We start from the raw sequence: 17500 nt of genomic DNA, 5'->3' as shown, positions 1-17500 counted from the left end.
AAATTTCCAATCTGTTTCAATTGTAGCCTTAAAACTGGAGTAGGAATCCTTTTGTCAGACACATTCTCTTGCCAGACACATAAGTGGGTGGAGCAAGGGGTGTGACTCTTGTATTTGTACAAAGACTATGTTTCAGTTATGCAAAAAACAAGGGGTTCTGCACATACACATTCATCTCTCCATCGTCCATCCAGGTAAGGAAGAAGCATCGTCACCCTCTTTGAAGACACATTCTAGTCAGACGAAAACACCCAAGGGTGCAGATTAGGGTGAGTGAATGGTGTGACCAGTGGAGGAGAGGGGCCTGAGGGGAGTTCTGAGGGACAGACAGAGAGACCTGGACGCCTGCAAAAATGGACTTGGACTAAAAGAAGCTCCCTCTATCCAAGCCAACAGGCAGTTTCATGTTTCCTGAACTTGATTGTGGACCCACAAGGTCTGGAGTTGTTATGGTTTCCTATGGCCAGCCCCCTGAACTGCAGTGAACAACTCGTGTGGCAAGAGGGTGGCAGGCACCCGAGGCAATTCATGTCTGTTAAAGTAGTGCTTTAAATGTATGGTGTGGATGTGACCTTGTGGGTCCACAATCAAGTTCAGGAAACATTTTCCTCAAACTTCCATGTGCTCAGGCAACACCGGTACTTTGCAACACTGTACTGAGTACTGCAGTCTTTTTTCTTTTCCTCTTAGTGGCAGCAACTATATTAAGTTCTGTCTTAGGTACTGGCAGCCACATAACTGGATGCCAATCTGTCCATGAAGCTGTGTCAATCCACAGCTTCACTTGATGCTTCTCATGTGAACTCGGACAACTTGAAAATAAACACCAACTGCCTGTTGGCTTTGACTCGCAGAAGCAACATCATGTGGGTATTGATGTCTAATACACGCAGGATTCCTCCTGCTTCATACTAGAACTGCTCTCATATTACTGTTTGCCAGTGCTGGTAAGGGACAAATCAGGACAATGAAGAAATGAGAAAGTTCCTTACATTTCTACTCTCTCATGCATGCTCATTCCTTTAGTTGTTCATACTAAGGAAAAAAATTAACTTAATCTTAAAGGACGTTTGCTCCTGTAAGGAGATGTGCTCTCTCCAGCCTTAGTTCTGGTTTCTTCCACTTCAAGATCTGTGACTCCACCGGGGGAGAGAAGGGAGCAGTGGCAACTTATTCTCGTTCAGCGGAGGTGGGATGGTGTTTGCATTGGACAGCCCTCTTTGGGGCAGAGGGAGCTTCTTTTAGTCCAAGTCTACACCTAATTGTCTGAAAGTTTCATCCCCCAGGAAAGGGATGCTTGCCAATTTCATCCATTTTTGCCCACAAATGAGGTTAAACATTACAACCGGCAGGAAAGGCATCTGAAGTATCAGAAGACAAACCAAAAGGAGGCTCTGCTTTGGATCTGAAGCAAAATGCTATGTCAGCCGGAAACTCTGATCTGTGGTGATCTCCTGCGTATATGAAGCACCAGAGCAGGTGTTTCAGTCTGGCATAACCCATAGCAAATTAAAAAAAATTCCTTCCAGTAGCACCTTAAAGACCAACTAAGTCAGTTCTTGGTATGAGCTTTCGTGTGCATGCACACTTCTTCAGATACGAAGAAGTGTGTTATCTGAAGAAGTGTGCATGCACACGAAAGCTCATACCAAGAACTGACTTAGTTGGTCTTTAAGGTGCTACTGGAAGGAATTTTTTTTGTTTTGACTAAGGCAGACCAACACGGCTACCTATCTGTAACTGGAACCATAGCAAATTGTATTGGTTTTATTTAAATCAATGGGAGAAGAGTAGATTCTTATTTTATTGCATTTATATCCCCCGCTTTTCCTCTAATAAGCTCAAGATGGTGTACATGGCTCTCCCTCACCTTATTTAATCCCCACAACAACCCTGTGAGGTAGGTCAAGCTGAGAGGCAGTGATTGACCCCAGGTGACCCATGGAGCTTCATGGACGAATGGGGATTTGGACCCTAGTGTGTTAGGACCTAGCCCAACACTGTGAACACTACACCAAACCGGCTCTCCAGGAACCAATTGCAGGCGTCCAGGTCTCGGGAGGCAGAATCTGCTGTCTCTATGGATCCTGCCACCTGAGGCAGTCGCCTCAACTCGCCTAGCAAGTGGGTCGTCTCTTCCTAATCGGAACCTATTCAGAAGTAAGCACCATTAGGTTGAACTCTCATCTGAATGGGTCCAAGATTGCAAGGGCTTGATTCTGAGTAGGCATTCCTAAGATTTCCCTGCAAATCGGAATATATTTGCTTTCAGTTTTCAGTGCGGGCGTGTCCTTAAACGCTGCCTGTCACGAGCTTCCCTCTCCGGTTGCCAGGCCTGCTTCACCCGGCAGGGGCCGCTGTTTGGGCGCCCCTCTAAACCGCCCAAGCGCCGCGGCCGTCGGCCCGCCCGCCCCGAGCTCCGGAGACTCCATTTCCCAGCATGCCGCGCGGGCGTGACAGGAAGTCCCGTGTCTTTGGAGTCGGGTGGGAAGGGGCAGGTCTGCTGCTGCTGCTCTTGCTCTTGCTGGCGCCGCCGCTGGGCGCGGGTCCGTCATGGCGCTGGAGACCCTCTCGCCGGACTGGGAGTTCGACCGCCTCGACGACGGCTCCCAGAGTAAGCGCGAGGGAGGCGGGAAGCGTGTGTCATTCTCTGAGGGGACCCAGCAGCGGGGTTGCCCCCCCCCCCCATTTTGGAGGGCGGGGGGGGGGTTGAGTCCTTCTGCTTATGAGGACATCTCACTCCCCCCTCACCCCCCCAGAGTCAAAACAGCCTCCCCCATGAAAAGGGGCCCCACAGCTCCCTTCTCTCTCTGCCCCGCCCCGACTGACCCCTGAGGGAGGCCTTTTGCCTGCCATGCCCTGTCCAGAGCCAGCCTGCCTGCCTGTCAGCAGCCTAGTGCATCTTTTTTGGGGGTAGGGATGATCTTTTTGGGTGGGGTGGGGATAGGGGTGGGGTGGGGAGATGACCAGAGGCAGCCTCAAACTCCCTCTTGGGAAGCTGGCACCTTTGGCAGCCACGCTCTTCAGCCACCCATTTGCTCGTGGTCAAGGTGGCCGAAGGGTACAAGGGTGTCATCATCACTACCTGTACAAAAATCACGTCCTTTCTTCCCAGAGGCCAGAAATCAATAGTACACGAATTCCTGCCAGGTTGAGAGGAAGGAGTCTCTATCCCAAAATGGGGTGGAAAAGGTCTTCTGGATCTTAACTTCTGAGCAGGCATGCGTGGGATTGTACTGATAAAAACTTGTTTCTTGTTAAAAGTCTGGTTCTAGTAATTATCAAAGATGACACCCCCCCCTTTTCTTTCTTTCTTTTTTCGCATGCTGTCAGTTTTACCATTTTGGCCATGTTCCATTACCACCTCCCACTTGACTTAATGGTCTAAATTAGAAACTCAGTCCAGAGGATAGTTTGATACAGTATTAGTAACAGTTAACATGTTTGTAATTATTTTATAGTTGCCTTTTTCTACTATAAACAATTATGCTTTCCTCCCCCTGAATTAATTTGTTGGGAATTACTATGCTACCCTCTGGTTCTATAATGCAGATTAAAGTCCAATTCAGCTCCTTTTTATAACTCTTTAACCACCCTTCTTGCAAGTTGTGCTGTGCTTCAAAAGTTTCCAAACGTACGTGATTAAGCAATCTCATGTTTGAATTAAGAGGGAATTCTTGCTGTGCATCATGGTTGTCAATATAAATCTGGAGTGTGGTGGTAGTTCTGGTTTTCTCTGGAGCAGTAATGTATAATAAACTCTTCCACATTAGCAGACACCTGTATTCGAGATTTGTTGTGTGGCGGAGATACATACAACCACCAACATTTATCTGCTTTGTTTTTCAACTAACAAGAGTTTGATAGATTTCCCCTGAGTTTTATTGCATCTTTGTGGGTAAAATAGGGAATCTATCTTTTTTTAAGTGATTGTCAATATGGAAGCTGGGGTAAGGAGATTATTTCAAATGAATACTGAACAAATGATTGTGTACATACCACAGGTTCAACAACATTGGGTCTAATATAGAACATAACAAGAGTCCTGCTGGATTAGACCAAAAACCTACCTAGACCAGCATAATATTCTCACACTTTATGCCTATGGGAAGCCCACAAACAGTATTGAAGTGAAATAGCACTTTCCCACTTGTGATTTCCAGTACAGGCAGAACATAGCCATTCTGGCAAGCAGCCATTGATAGGTCCCATATGGAAAGCTATTGGTTATTGTAATGTAACATGCTGTAGGTCAGCTGGCAGTAAGAAACCTCTGTGTTCTGAGTGTTGGGCTGCAGCTTGATTTCTGGAAGTCCCCTTCCCGCCTTTCAGTTGAGGCTTTGCACTCTTTCTGACAAGCAGCTTCCTTGTTAATATGGTAATAACACTTTCCATTCTCTTTGCCTGTGTCTTTGGGGTTCTGTTTCACTTTTTTCTTCTAAAATAGCCACTTTATTCCAAATCTTCCCCAAATTTGTGGTTGCCTATTCTTTGCTTTCTCATTAAGTACGCACTTCCTTCTTAGATACAGTTAGGCTTTATTCTTGCAGCTACACTATTCTTTAGCCAGAAAAATTAAGTCATGCTGAAATAATTTAGTTGGGTGGTGTGTGGCTTTCACTCTCTTCACTTTAGTTTGAAGAAACTGGACACTCTTTTCCACTTAGTTTTCACAACCTTCATTTAAAAAACACCATAATACAGTAATTGCATGTGGCAATGATTTCATGGTGTTGAAATTTAAACCTTATGTAAATTGTATGAATTATCATGCTTTATATACTACACAACCATTACTCGGAGAATGTCATGAACAGATTCATTTTTGTCACAGTGATCTATATTCTATAGCATATCAATGCCCATTTTTTTGAAGGAAAAACCAAATTTCCCATCTTGACATTCTGTCTACCTGCTCATTCTGGCATATGCAACAGAAGTTTATAAAGTAATGTTTTTCACACAGCATTCCAGTTTTGAATACTGAAGTAATTAGATGAAACAACGGGAAAACTCTGACATTTAACATGTGCCTTTCAAATCAGGTCAGGGTCAGGAAAGCTAGCTGATAAGGAAAGCAAGATGAAAGCAATCTTATAAAGCTGGTTAAAAATATTTATTCTCTAAATCATTTCATTTTAAACCTCCTGTGTTGCATTTGTGGGATGATGCCTTTGATTGCTTAAATTATAGCTTCTGAACAGTATATTTGACTCATGTGTGAACTCTTGTATAATTGACTATGTAATGCTGGAATCCGTTATTTTATAGAAAGCCAAAGGTGAATATAGTTAAAAATGTAACTTGGATTTTAGGAAAGCTCTGAGAAATGCTAGGTCGGATTCCATGACTAGATATTACTAAAGAACAATCACAAATGAGAGAAAGAAATAGAAGACCTATAAAAAAGTCAGTGTAGCTACTCAAAAAAAGCTTAATAATCAGCTGAAAATAAAAAGGACATGCCTAAGACATGGAAGGGGAGTATGTCACGAAGAATGTGTAGCTCAGCGTCATGAGATCAATCCCATGTCTTGGGATTGTAGTCTATTGCAAGCTGAACATGAGTCAGCACTGTGATGTGTAAGAAAGACTAATGCAATTTTTGGCTGTATTAGTAGAACTGTGGTTTCCAAGTTGCAATAGGCAATGGCTCTGCTTTATTCTGCACTAGTCTAATGTCACCTGGAGTACCGTGTCTTGCTCTGGGTGTCTTACCTTTTGAACAAGTTCAAATGAGGCTGGTCAGGGGTTTGGAAAACAAGCCTTATGAGAAAAAAGTTGAAGAAACTGCAAAAGAGGACTTCTGGCCCTCTTCTGTGTTGTCCAGGTATTTGCCGAAACCTTCGGTTTGTTCTTTGCTTCCTCAGGGGGGAGGACTAGATCTAATGAGCTTAAGTTAGAGGAGGGTGGATTTCAGCTGAGCATTAGCAGAAATTTCTTATCAGAAACCCAGCAGTAGGTTAGTTGTCTTTGCATTATCTTTGTCTTGTGGGTGTTGGAAGATTTTGTGAGACTGACAATTCAGGAATATTTTGTGAGCCTTACAGATTGTGATTGTGTGTATTTTATTAATGGTTTTATTATTGTTGAGGGTATTTTTAGAAGCTTTTGGAATTTTTGTGTGTATTTTAATTGTTATTGTTGTAAACTGCCTTAGATTTTTATTTACATAAGTGCCTTATAATTTTTCATAAGTTTTTGCTTCTTTTACAATATTGTAGCTGCCAGTTTTAAACAAACCTGCTGCTTTTCATTCATAGTATTTAAAAGCAGTTGATGGTTTAGTGCTAGAAACTATTAGCAAAAATTGAAGTAAAAACCCAAGAGTACCAGTATATGCTATCATCATCTCTGGATTATGACTGTTATGTGTAAATTCTTTTAAAATTGATAAGACTGCTATGTTGTGAACACAGGCTGAGAGTTAAAATTACCTTTGGATTCAGCACAGTCTTAAGTTTCAACAATATTCTGGCTATAAATTGTCCTTTTAAAGTTGACTGCTACCGCTTATTTATTCATTTATTTATTGCAATATAGGAAATTGCTGTGCATTTGCATCAATATGTCACTGTATACTACTTTCAGTTTTTATGTTGTTGTTGCTAAATGCAAAGATGCTAGCAATGCATTATTTAACTTTGCAAATATTGCTCTGTTCTAGTTTCGTTGCTTTTGCTAAGAGAAACTGAATAAAGCTTTATTATAAGCAACCATGTTTAGTTGACAGTGTGGGAAAGGAAAACAGTTTCCTGCTTTGCTTTAAATCAAGAAAATAGATCTGTTCCAAAGCAAGGAGCTCCTATAAGCAAAAAACCCATTTCAAAGTTGTTGTTGTTTTGAGAATCCTTAGCTAACATACAGCTTGTAGATGTTCATTGCTGGAAAATGGCAATGTTAGATCAGTCCTACTGGATCAGCTCAGTGATCCACCTAGTCTTTGAAATCTATAACCAGAGAGCATGAAGGCAACAGCACCACTGTCCCAGAGACACACTGCCTCTGAACATGAAATAGGTTTAGCTGGTTCATCACTTTTGAAACCATTTAAGCCAGTAGCCATCACCATGTCTTTGTGGCAGCAAATTCAATAATCTTACCATACACTGTGTAAAGTGTATGATACTTCTTTCTTTTGAATCTGCTGCTAATTAGATTTATTGGTGACCCTGAGTTCTAATGTTATGAGAAAGATTTCTCTATCTGCCTAGCATAGAATTTACTTTCCTCACTGCTGCTGCATTATTGAGTTGATGTTTTCCTGGAGCTGTCCTTCACAACCATTTCCTGGACAGAACATCCAATGACTGTGCCTATCAGTTATGAAGTTGAGATTTTGCTCCCCGCCCCCATTCCTTTGTACTTACAGTAAATCTCATTTACGTATTTGTTGCTCATTCATCCAGTTTGAGGGGAGCTTCTTGGAATTCTTTACATTTTGTTTGACTTACCATATTCTTAATTAGTTTGTGTCATCTACAAACCTGGCTAACACCGCTATAGTTGACACTCACTACAGTTAATTATAAATTAATTAATAGTAGTTTAAAACAGTGGACCCTAATGGTTATTTCCCTCAATTGTGAAAACTGAGTGTTTCTCCATATCCTGTGCTTCCTGTTCTTCAGTTGGCGTCTAAGAGAATCTGTTCGCCTTAGCTCATGACCTCTAAGATTACTTAGAAACCTTTGGGGGCTTGGTCAAATATTTTTTTGGAAATCTAACTTTATAATGTGTGCCAGATTACTCCTATCTAAGTGTTTGCTGACACTCATAATTTTAGAAGGTTGATGAAACATGAGTTCTGTTTGCAGAAACCACAGTGCTGCTTCTTCAACAAGTCTTGTTTTCAATAGTTTTAGAAATTCTAGCTTGAGTAATAACTTCCCACTCATTTAGCTGTACTCCTAGCTTAACAGTTACAGATAGGTAGCCGTGTTGGTCTGCCATAGTCAAAACAAAAAAGATTCCTTCCAGTAGCACCTTAAAGACCAACTAAGTTAGTTCTTGGTATGAGCTTTCGTGTGCATGCACACTTCTTCAGATACCTGAAGAAGTGTGCATGCACACAAAAGCTCATACCAAGAACTAACTTAGTTGGTCTTTAAGGTGCTACTGGAAGGAATTTTCCTAGCTTAACAGACCTTTAATAACCTGGTCACACTATTGATTCCTTTAAAAAAGTTGGAGTTAACGTTGATTCAATTCCAAGGCTGCTAATATTAGTGATGTTGCATATTGTTGTTAGTATAGTACTGAAAATATTCATGGGAAAATAGGTGTGACTAGTTACAGTGGTCTACACTGAGCCTCTTGGGCTTGCCGATCAGGAGGTGGGGGTTTGAATCCCCGTGACAGGGTGAGCTCCCGTTTCTCGGTCCCAGCTCCTGCCAACCTAGCAGTTTGAAAGCATGCCAAAAAGTGCAAGTAGATAAATAGGCACCACACAGGCGGGAAGGTAAACGGTGTTTCCGTGCACTGCTCTGGTTTCGGTGTTCTGTTAGCCCGAAGTGGCTTAGGCATGCTGGCCACATGACCTGGAAAAACTGTCTGCAGACAAATGCCGGCCCCCTCAGCTTGTAAAGCGAGATGAGCGCCACAACCCCAGAGTCATCTGCGATTGGACTTAATTTTCAGGGGTCCTTTACCTTTACCTTTTTACATAAATACATGATTCAAGCATTCAGAAGTTTGTGTAATGTTACGTAGACTTTGTCTCGTTTAAAATCTTTCTGTTTTGGACAAATAGGTCCCTTGTATGAGGTTAAATTTGCATAGACAGATTGTAAGCAAAATGCCGGTAAAATTGTGTATTGTGGAAATAGATCTTTTTAAAAACAAAAACAAAAAAAGGCACACACAGGACATTCACCTGAACATGTTATTTATCTAGGTCGAGGGGGGGGCAGCTTTTGGTCTACCAGATGCTGTTGGACTTAACTCTTGTCTGCCCCAGCCAGCATGGCTAATGGTGAGGAATTGTGGGAGCTGTAGTTCCGCAACTTTGGGAGGGCTGCAACTTGGCCACCTCTGATCTAGATTGTTTCTGTTGAAGGTTTAGGAAATTTTAGTTTAATGACTATGATAACAAATAACCTGTCCTAATGTAATACAATTTATTTTTAGAAATTCATGTTGGAGTACAGTTGAAGAATTATGGGAAATTTCTAGAGGCATATACTTCCCAGCTGAAGCGAATTGAAGATGCATTGGATGACTCTGTAGGAGATGTTTGGGATTTCAATCTTGATCCCATTGCATTAAATGTAAGCTTTTGTTTACTATGCCCTTCTCACTGTTCACTTAATTCTGTTGTGTAATTGATATCTGTGAGCTAAAGCTCTTTGGAATAGGGCTGTAATGCTTTGCATAGCTTCGCACATGTAAATCCCATGTTAGTAATGACCTCTGTGTGTGACTGGGTACAGGATTGTAGCCTAAATGTCTCGCATTCAGCTGCTTTCAGAAGAGAAGTATTCCTTTTTAAACATTGACCTGCTTTTCATGTCACAATAAACCAAACCATAGCTTAGCACGAATGTGCAAGCATGTGGGCTCTAGGAGAAGAAATCATGGGTACTTTGCTCCTCCTTAGTCATTCTCTTGCAATATTGAGCCATTGCTTGGCTTAATGTGTTCTGAAAACCTGGTCTTATGGTTTAGCTCTCTCCAGACTAACCACACACTGTAACCAAGGCTTGCCCTATGGGTTATGCCTTGTGTGTTGTTCTGGTCTTGCCCACCATTGGCATGTGGTTCTTGGAATGTTGCCGCAAAAGGTTCCCCACCCCTGCAGCAGACCATCTCACTCTCATCCCAGTCAGTGCTGCCCTGCGATGATTTTGGCACAGAGGAAAGGCAGGCTAGTATGGGGTACCTGAGGAATGGTCCCCTCCTGGAAGCCTTGGAAATTGCCTTATACCTTTGGTCCATCTAGCTCACTGGTGTCTATGCTGTTGGCTTTTGAAGACTTCAGACAGAGGTTTATGTCCCAGCTCTACCTAGAGATGCCAGAATTGAACCTGGTACCTTCTTCGTGTTTTTGTTCAATAGAGCCTTGCACTTGTTTGTCCCGTCCCCACCAAACATATATTGTGTTTCCTAAGCTAAAAGTGGTTTAAAGAAAAATGCAACAAAATTTAAAATTGAAGAAAATATAAAAACACAGGGAATTATTGTTGTTGCTATTATTTATATCTTGCCTTTTCTTTTGATAAGGGACTCTAGGCAGCTTACATGCAAACAGCACAAAACGGGGCGGGGAGAAGCAAACATTAAAAAACCACAATTAGATATGTGTGTGTATATCCCATTGAGTTCCACTCCAGGCTCAAGGCTTTTTAAATTTTCTGAGGGGAAGTAGAGGAGCAGGTGCCCCTGTTGAATCTTCTCCTCTGTTGGTGGTCTCTTCAGGAGAAGTTTTTATGAGCTGTGTGACTTTAAAAAACAAAACACTATGCAGTCGTAAGAAATCATTATGGAAAACCTATAGAGTTAAAGCTGATAGATGGGAACATGGACTAGAAATCATGGTTAATTTAGACTGGGAACCAAAGTTTTCATGATCTTCTGGTGGCAGCTCCTTGTGCATTCCAAAGTCCCTCAAATTTCTGGAACCCTGAAGTAAAAAAAACACCTATGGCTACCATATGCTCTGTGTGTGTTCATGCACACATGTGCAGAAGTGCTTTGCAAATTGGCTAGTCATATCTAGTGTAAAGTAAGTATTTTAGTAATTATTTACAATATGTCCCAGTAGGTGTGGCTCCTTAGTTGATACGAAAAGTACAAATGGGACTTAAGCCTTCCAGGAAACTATACGTTCCTGTTACACTAAAAAACAAAATTATTGTTATTAAAGAAAGTTGCTCTTGGAAATCTCTTGACTTCATTTCTGGCAGAGTACATGAGTCTCTGAAGGCGAGTAAAAGTGCCCAGTGGTATCTAGCTATGGGCCTGTTTAGAAATCATACAAGTCATTGTATGCTAGATCTTTTCCATGCGATAGCTGTCGTTTAGTTAATATGTTTCTAAAAATAACATTTGAAAAAGATCTTGTAGTTCTGCTCTGTGTGGTTCCTCCCCCTCCCCCAGAGGAGTTGAACAGGGTTTGTTTGTTTGTTTGTTCTTTTCTTTTTAAGCAAACAATCTCTGTTACTGCCAGTATCATAATTTTAAATATATATATAATCCGCCTGTATATTTGCACTTAAGATTTTGTTTGAAACAGCTGTGTCAACTGTAATGGGATATTTTAGCCTATTCAGTAATGTGGCAGGTCTCTGGCTTCCTAAAATCACCAATTATTTTGTTTTATTTTAGCTTTTGCCTTATGAACAGTCTTCCTTACTCGAACTCATAAATACGGAAAACAAGGTAAAGTTCTTAATTTTAAATATGTATTACAAAAACAATGTTACTCCATTCTTTAGCTGAAAAGGCTTCTAGAGCAGTTTACATAATATCAGCAACAAACAGCAAGGTTCCTGTCTCCAGACTTACAACCTAAAACACACCAAAAAGGGAAATAATCGGAAAGGGAGGAGGAAAAAAGGGAACTCAGGCACATGTTCTTCTAATAATCAGCTTGAATGGAAATATTGTAGGGAGAGAATGTGTTAAATGTAGCTACCCCTGACCTGACCCCCATCTCTCCCTTTGCTGCAGATATAGATAGATAGACAGACAGACAGACAGATAGATATTGCTGTACATGCACTAATATTTAGCTTTGCTATTTCATTTATCCAGGTTCTAAACAAAGTAATCACTGTGTATGCTGCCCTTTGCTGTGAAATAAAAAAGTTAAGATATGAGGTAAATATCTCTTCATTTTGCCAACTACAAATAGCTTTCTAGAAACTAGTTTATTCACCTTCTATATTATGACTTCTTATTCAAGAGAAAAAAAAATCTTTTCTTTGTTCCTAGGCAGAAACAAAATTTTATAATGGCCTCTTGTTTTACGGAGAAGGAGGTAAGTACTTTACAGTTAAGTCTGCTGTTGGTTGGATTTCTTTCACATCATTTGCCATGAGGTCCCAGGATAGGTTAGAATAGGGTGGATTCTTTCAGGGTTCACTGGTGCATCTTCAGCCTATGGTGAAAGCTATACAATGGCAATACGAGATTTATCTCTGTGAGTAGGGTGTTCCACAAGCTAGGAGCTGTTACTAGGTAGGGTGATGGTAGGGCCACATCACCCGCCACTTCCAAACACCTGTTTATTTGTAATGGCCAAGCCAGGAGGTATATGAGAGAGGAGGAATTTCCTCTTCTGCTCCCTATAGCATGGATCATCTTTCTTTCTTCCCCTCCACTGGTTCCATTGCAAAGTGGAATTACTACCCCAAAATCCAAGCTAGCATGATTTTTTTTTTTTGAGTGGTGGGGAAGCAAACATAGAACCTCATGAACTGACAAAAGGGCCTTGGATCCAGTGTCCTTTGCTCCTAAAATGTGCTACTGACGGTGGTAGCTCTTTTCAGGAGCATAGCCCTTGCAGTGGGTGTGCTCAAACACTTCTCTGCTGAGGCTCTGCACAGCAAGGTTGCTGTGCCCATCTTGCTAATATGTGAAAATTCTTCTTTGGTTAGTTTTGAAACCAAATTTGAAGCCACAGAGAACAACTGACCTTACCTTTAATCTGTTTGAGCATTTGGCAGAGTTGCTTAAGCAGTTGCAAAAGATAAATGTTTGGCTTCTGTTGATACAGCTCGATGGCAGCATGATGTGCAAGGTCAACAGAATTGGTATGTCCTTGGCCAGGATTCAGACAGGTGTGGGCAGCTTTGCCACTCATACACAGATACTTTTAAGCTGCACTCTTGAAGTGGCTGCCCTCACAAAAAAAACCCCATCTCAAGTTAAGGAACCCCCTTTGGATTGGGACTCAGTGAAGTATGAGGGGTTTCTGTCAGATGAAGGTTTTTTTCTTTTCTCCTGAGTGAACAGTCTGCTTCTGCATGGGGATGGTCTGGCAGTAATGAACTGATATATCTAATTGATAAAAGTGCTCAATTCTGAGTAGTTCTGTTTGAAGTAAAGCTTAAAGTTAGAGGTGTCCAATGTGTGGTCTGTTAGCTATATGAACAATCACAGGCCATAGGTAAGATAGATTTTGAATACTGTCTGCCAGAACCAAATTGTAATACTTTAGTGGAAGCTTTAATGTCAACATAGAAATGCTGCTAACCCATAAGAATGCTTTTTGCTAAAATACTAAGGGTGCTTTGAAGAGGAAGTCATGAGGGACCTTGATCCATGCTGCCTTTGTGTTCAAAGAATGTTACTGCCAAAATGAAGAGGATGTTGAGCACAGAAATGGCAGTCACCCGATCACATCCTTTTGGGCAGTTTTGCATAGTTTCTTCTGCTTTAGGGAAAAGCCGCTGTCTCCTTTCTTGCACCAGTATGATGAATGAGATCACATTGCTATGAGAATCCTTTGAAGATTGGCTCGTTCATGCTTTGAAGGAGGAAGTGGCCTTCCGAGGTTGTAGGATATAAGTTCCTATAGAACTGGAGTGTAGTAACTGTTTCTAATTTAGATGGTAAAAGGAAAACTTCTAGTATGCATTAGCAGTAATATTCACAAAGGATGAAAACTGTTAATGACCTTTCAGGAAATAAACTTTACCTTAAAACTGAATTCCTGGAAGATGCTGCTTCTCATATGCTGTGCTTGTATTTAAATCCTTTTTGAAAGATACAGTGATGTGCTGCCAAAACTAAAACAAGGCACTTCTGATTTTCTTCCTCACTGGCAGGAAGCAAAGATTGCTGTAGCAGCTGCGAGAGTCACATTTTTATCAGTAATTCCATCCCCCCCTTGACTCTTTGCAGACTAAGCCATTTAGATAGAGCTGGGAAATTTAGTATCAGGCAGAGTACCTCTGAAACTTGTGCTCAGGGAGAAACTTTGTTAGGTGTGTTTCCTTCCACCATGGGGATGCAGTGGTGGGAAAAGTCAATGTGCGACAAGCTCCCACATGTACTTTGCCATAGGAGCATATAACAGCAAGCCCTGCTTGCCAGTGGCTCCCTATAACACATAAACAAGATGTACAGGGCAGTGAATCTGACATGACATACGCAAAATCCAGTGAATGTACTCGCGGCACCTGCTGTTGTATACATAGGATGCTTGGGCTTTTCTACACAGAAATAATCTCCACTAAGAAATTTGTCATTTGCTAAATGATTCTTAGGGATTTGGGCCATAAAAAGTATATGGTCGTTTGGCAAACATCCAGTCAAATAGACCCAGCTCATGCCTGTCTACATGAAATACCTTCTGAAGATTTTTTTTAAAATTCTCTGCTGTTTCTTCTTTTTTGATAGATAATATTGGTAATTTTTACGTGGGATGGTGATAAAGTAGCATTTAAACATGAAGTGAGCATTTTCTAATGAATCATTCATTTGGAATCCACTGGTGATGCATAGTTTTGTTGTAGTATATTTTTAATTATGACTAAAATAAAACACCCTTTGCCATCTTAAGTGTCATTAATAGGTAAACGATGTGTTTTCTAATATTCCTGTAACTTTCATTTTACCTTTCAAGCTATGGATTCCAGTAAGGTGGAAGGTGATGGCCAAATACAAATGGGAAGATTTATTTCATTTTTACAGGTAACACCTGGGACATAGTTCTGCAACTTCTATGGTATTTTTTTGTGCTGATCAATAGACTTCATAATCATTTGCTTCTAAAATGTTTGCTATACCACAGGCTTTTAGTGGCTTGGAGTCAGTGCTATACAGTTGTCACCAGTTGTGTTGCTTATACTGTCGCATGCACACAAGTCTTTTTGCCCCTGTGTAGTCTCTGGTCACCTCGTTTTTTAAAGTTTCAGTAGCAATTCAAGCTGCTGTTAGGAAAAGTCCAGCAGTGCGAGTATAAGTACTTGAGTCCAGCAATGGCGCCACCACTTTTTTAAACATTTCAATGTGACTGTGGACATTCTGTTAAAAATGCTCTACTAGCACAAGTTTTGAAGTTGTTATTTTAAAACCATTGAGATGGATCTAGACTACCCATGCCCAGAACTCTGCCCAAAGTACATTCTGCTAAAGGAAGCAGGATGTATTTTCACCATGTCTTTCCCAAAAGCTGTTCCATAGGGTTGTGGGACCCACCCAAGTAGTGTGGATGAGAGCAAAGGGAGAATGAATGAAGATTGGCTCATTTCACCTGTCAGGAGCCCTTCTGTTCACAAAATAGCAAGTCTGAATGCAACCCCATGATGTGAATGCTTGCTTATCTGTGGCCCTTTCATAACCGGGGGGGGTGGGATGAAAAGAAAGGGAGTGGATTTTGAGTGGACATACGTATGCCAGGGAAAGAGTTCAGCCGCTGCTCATTTTCAACCCCCTTTCTGCTGGTTCCCTGCTCAAGAATTTAATTTCTTGTGTTTTTGTCCTTAGTGATGGTGGAAGGAAATTGCACAGCCACACACAGTTTGCTTGACCTTCAGATACAGAATAAGACTAGCTGTGTTTCCTGCTAGAAGTATATTGTTTGATATACTGACTTTCAAGAGAAACATTCTTTAAAATAGCTATTAGTTCATAAAACTTTGAAAATATTGTTTCTGGTGGAAAGAAACCAACCACCACAGAATATATATTTTTTTAACTGAAAGCAGGATCTGAATTGCTCAATTTCCTATGTTTTTTACAAGTCATGTTGTTGTGCCTGGCATAATTTCAACAACTGATGATTGCGATGGCTCAAACCATGTCATTTTTCTGTACACAATGTACTTCTCTTAAAATAAAAGGGGAAGAATTGTTTTTGAAAAGTTTTGATTAGTGCTAAAACAGGCTAGTAGCAGTTTTTTTCTGAAAAACATTTTATACATCTGGTGTCTGTGTTTATTACAGATACCATATTTTTCTGTTTATAAGACTAGGTTTTTTTTACTTTAAAATAAGGTTAAAAATCTGGGAGCATCTTATACACGGATAGTGCATATGCTCATTTTCTAAATTTGGGGTCCCCAAAAGTAGGGGGCGTCTTATACACGGAAAAATTGTGTGACTTTTTTGTATTGGATCAGATTGTTATTACATGTGTGAACTTTGCTGTCTATTTTGTTGTTTCTTCAGCTTGTAAACTGCTTTGTGTATAGTAAAATAGGAAGGCGGTATATAAATTAAAACTGAAATGAAATGAAATACCTTTTATTTGTGTCTTGCCACCTTTGATTTTAGAGACACATAGGTTTAGGTGATAACTTTTTGGATATTGTCAGGAGAATTTCTAGAGAACTTGGATTTTTTAAAAAATTCTCTTGCTTTCATTTTGCATTCTTCCAATACATGAGACTGTTAGTGGTTTCCAGTGGATAGAAAATGCTGACATAGTAATTGTTAATGTTTCTCCAGTGTGAGTTCTGATTTACTGTTAGTCACTTTCCCGCTACAGAGCCAGTAAAAGTAAACACTCTTGGTACAGCTGTTGCATAACTGATGAGGTCTTATTCACCATTCCAGACATTAATCTGTTTTGAAATTACACTGCCTATTAGTTCTTAATATTGTCTAGACTAATAAGTACTACAATGGCAGTATTTAGGACCTAAAATACTTTGAATATTTTTTTCTCATGTTTGTGATTGTGACAAGTTGGGTTGCTTTTTAATAGGGTGTTCAAGTGTTTCATTACAAGACTGTTTTGCTAACAGTCCCCAACTAATCCATGGATAAATAATCTCATTTAGTGTGAAAAGGGTTTCTAATCTGTACAAAATTTGTCATTTCAGGAGTTGTCTTGTTTCGTGACACGCTGCTACGAGGTCGTGATGAATGTAGTTCATCAGTTGGCTGCCCTTTATACCAGTAACAAGTAATTACTGCCAAAAATACTATCCTTTAAATTTACTTGTTGAAAATGCAATGAAAAAAAAGACAGCATGAGAACGAAGCAATTTTCATTCCTACAAGCATGTTGATGTGCTTCTTAAATTTTGCAGAGTTGGGGAGGAAATATGGGGTGTGTGCCTGAAGTGTCCCTTGCATTGTTAAATGGACACCTGTCTGTTTTGGGATGTAAACCATGGTTGTTTTGGATTAATGAGTATTTCCATTTGATGTTCCATTTGAAGTCGCTAGCTACTGCAGGTGTTCACTTCTGAATAATTAGCTCTTTTACTATCACAGACCTGTACAACTTGTGACCTACCAAACTGAATGCCAGTTTCTAGTGATTGCAGCCTGTAGGGCACTAAATAAATTCATGTTGCTGATGATAGCCTGGCAGAGTGAAAACCCATGTGTGTAGGACTTGGCATATATGACCGCTGGGCTGTGTTCAGGTTTCTAGGCCAAAACTTGGACAGGCCTCTTTAGTAATACTTAATGTGATTTATCACTTTGATTCCAGTATTTTGGGTACTCAAGTGATCATTTTTTAAAACCTCTTGCATGTTCAAAACTAACTACTGTGTTGGGCTTATTTAAAAGGTCTGGGGACCTTAGGGTAAGGGGA

At 40.6% G+C, this 17500-nt stretch overlaps 1 protein-coding gene across 5 annotated transcripts in view; it reads left to right on the top strand.

The window, feature by feature from the left end:
* The first annotated feature begins 2468 nt into the window (after nt 1-2468).
* Nucleotides 2469-17500, top strand: part of WASHC4 (WASH complex subunit 4) — a 38872-nt gene continuing 23840 nt past the window's right edge. For 4 of the 5 annotated variants that reach the window (XM_081928192.1, XM_081928193.1, XM_081928189.1 and 1 more), the window contains exons 1-7: nt 2469-2614; nt 9130-9269; nt 11326-11379; nt 11755-11820; nt 11935-11980; nt 14573-14640; nt 16776-16858. In XM_081928192.1, the coding sequence (XP_081784318.1) occupies nt 2554-2614; nt 9130-9269; nt 11326-11379; nt 11755-11820; nt 11935-11980; nt 14573-14640; nt 16776-16858 (518 nt within the window). In that variant the 5' untranslated portion in view covers nt 2469-2553. Of the gene's footprint in view, nt 2615-5681; nt 5831-9129; nt 9270-11325; nt 11380-11754; nt 11821-11934; nt 11981-14572; nt 14641-16775; nt 16859-17500 lie in introns of those variants that run through there. The other variant, XM_081928190.1, reaches the window with a different exon arrangement.

Source organism: Podarcis melisellensis (assembly GCF_964234715.1).
Source record: "Podarcis melisellensis genome assembly, chromosome: 10".
NCBI lineage: Eukaryota > Metazoa > Chordata > Lepidosauria > Squamata > Lacertidae > Podarcis > Podarcis melisellensis.
The sequence above is the reverse complement of the archived record's forward strand: the minus strand, read 5'-3'. Positions and strand labels throughout refer to the sequence as shown.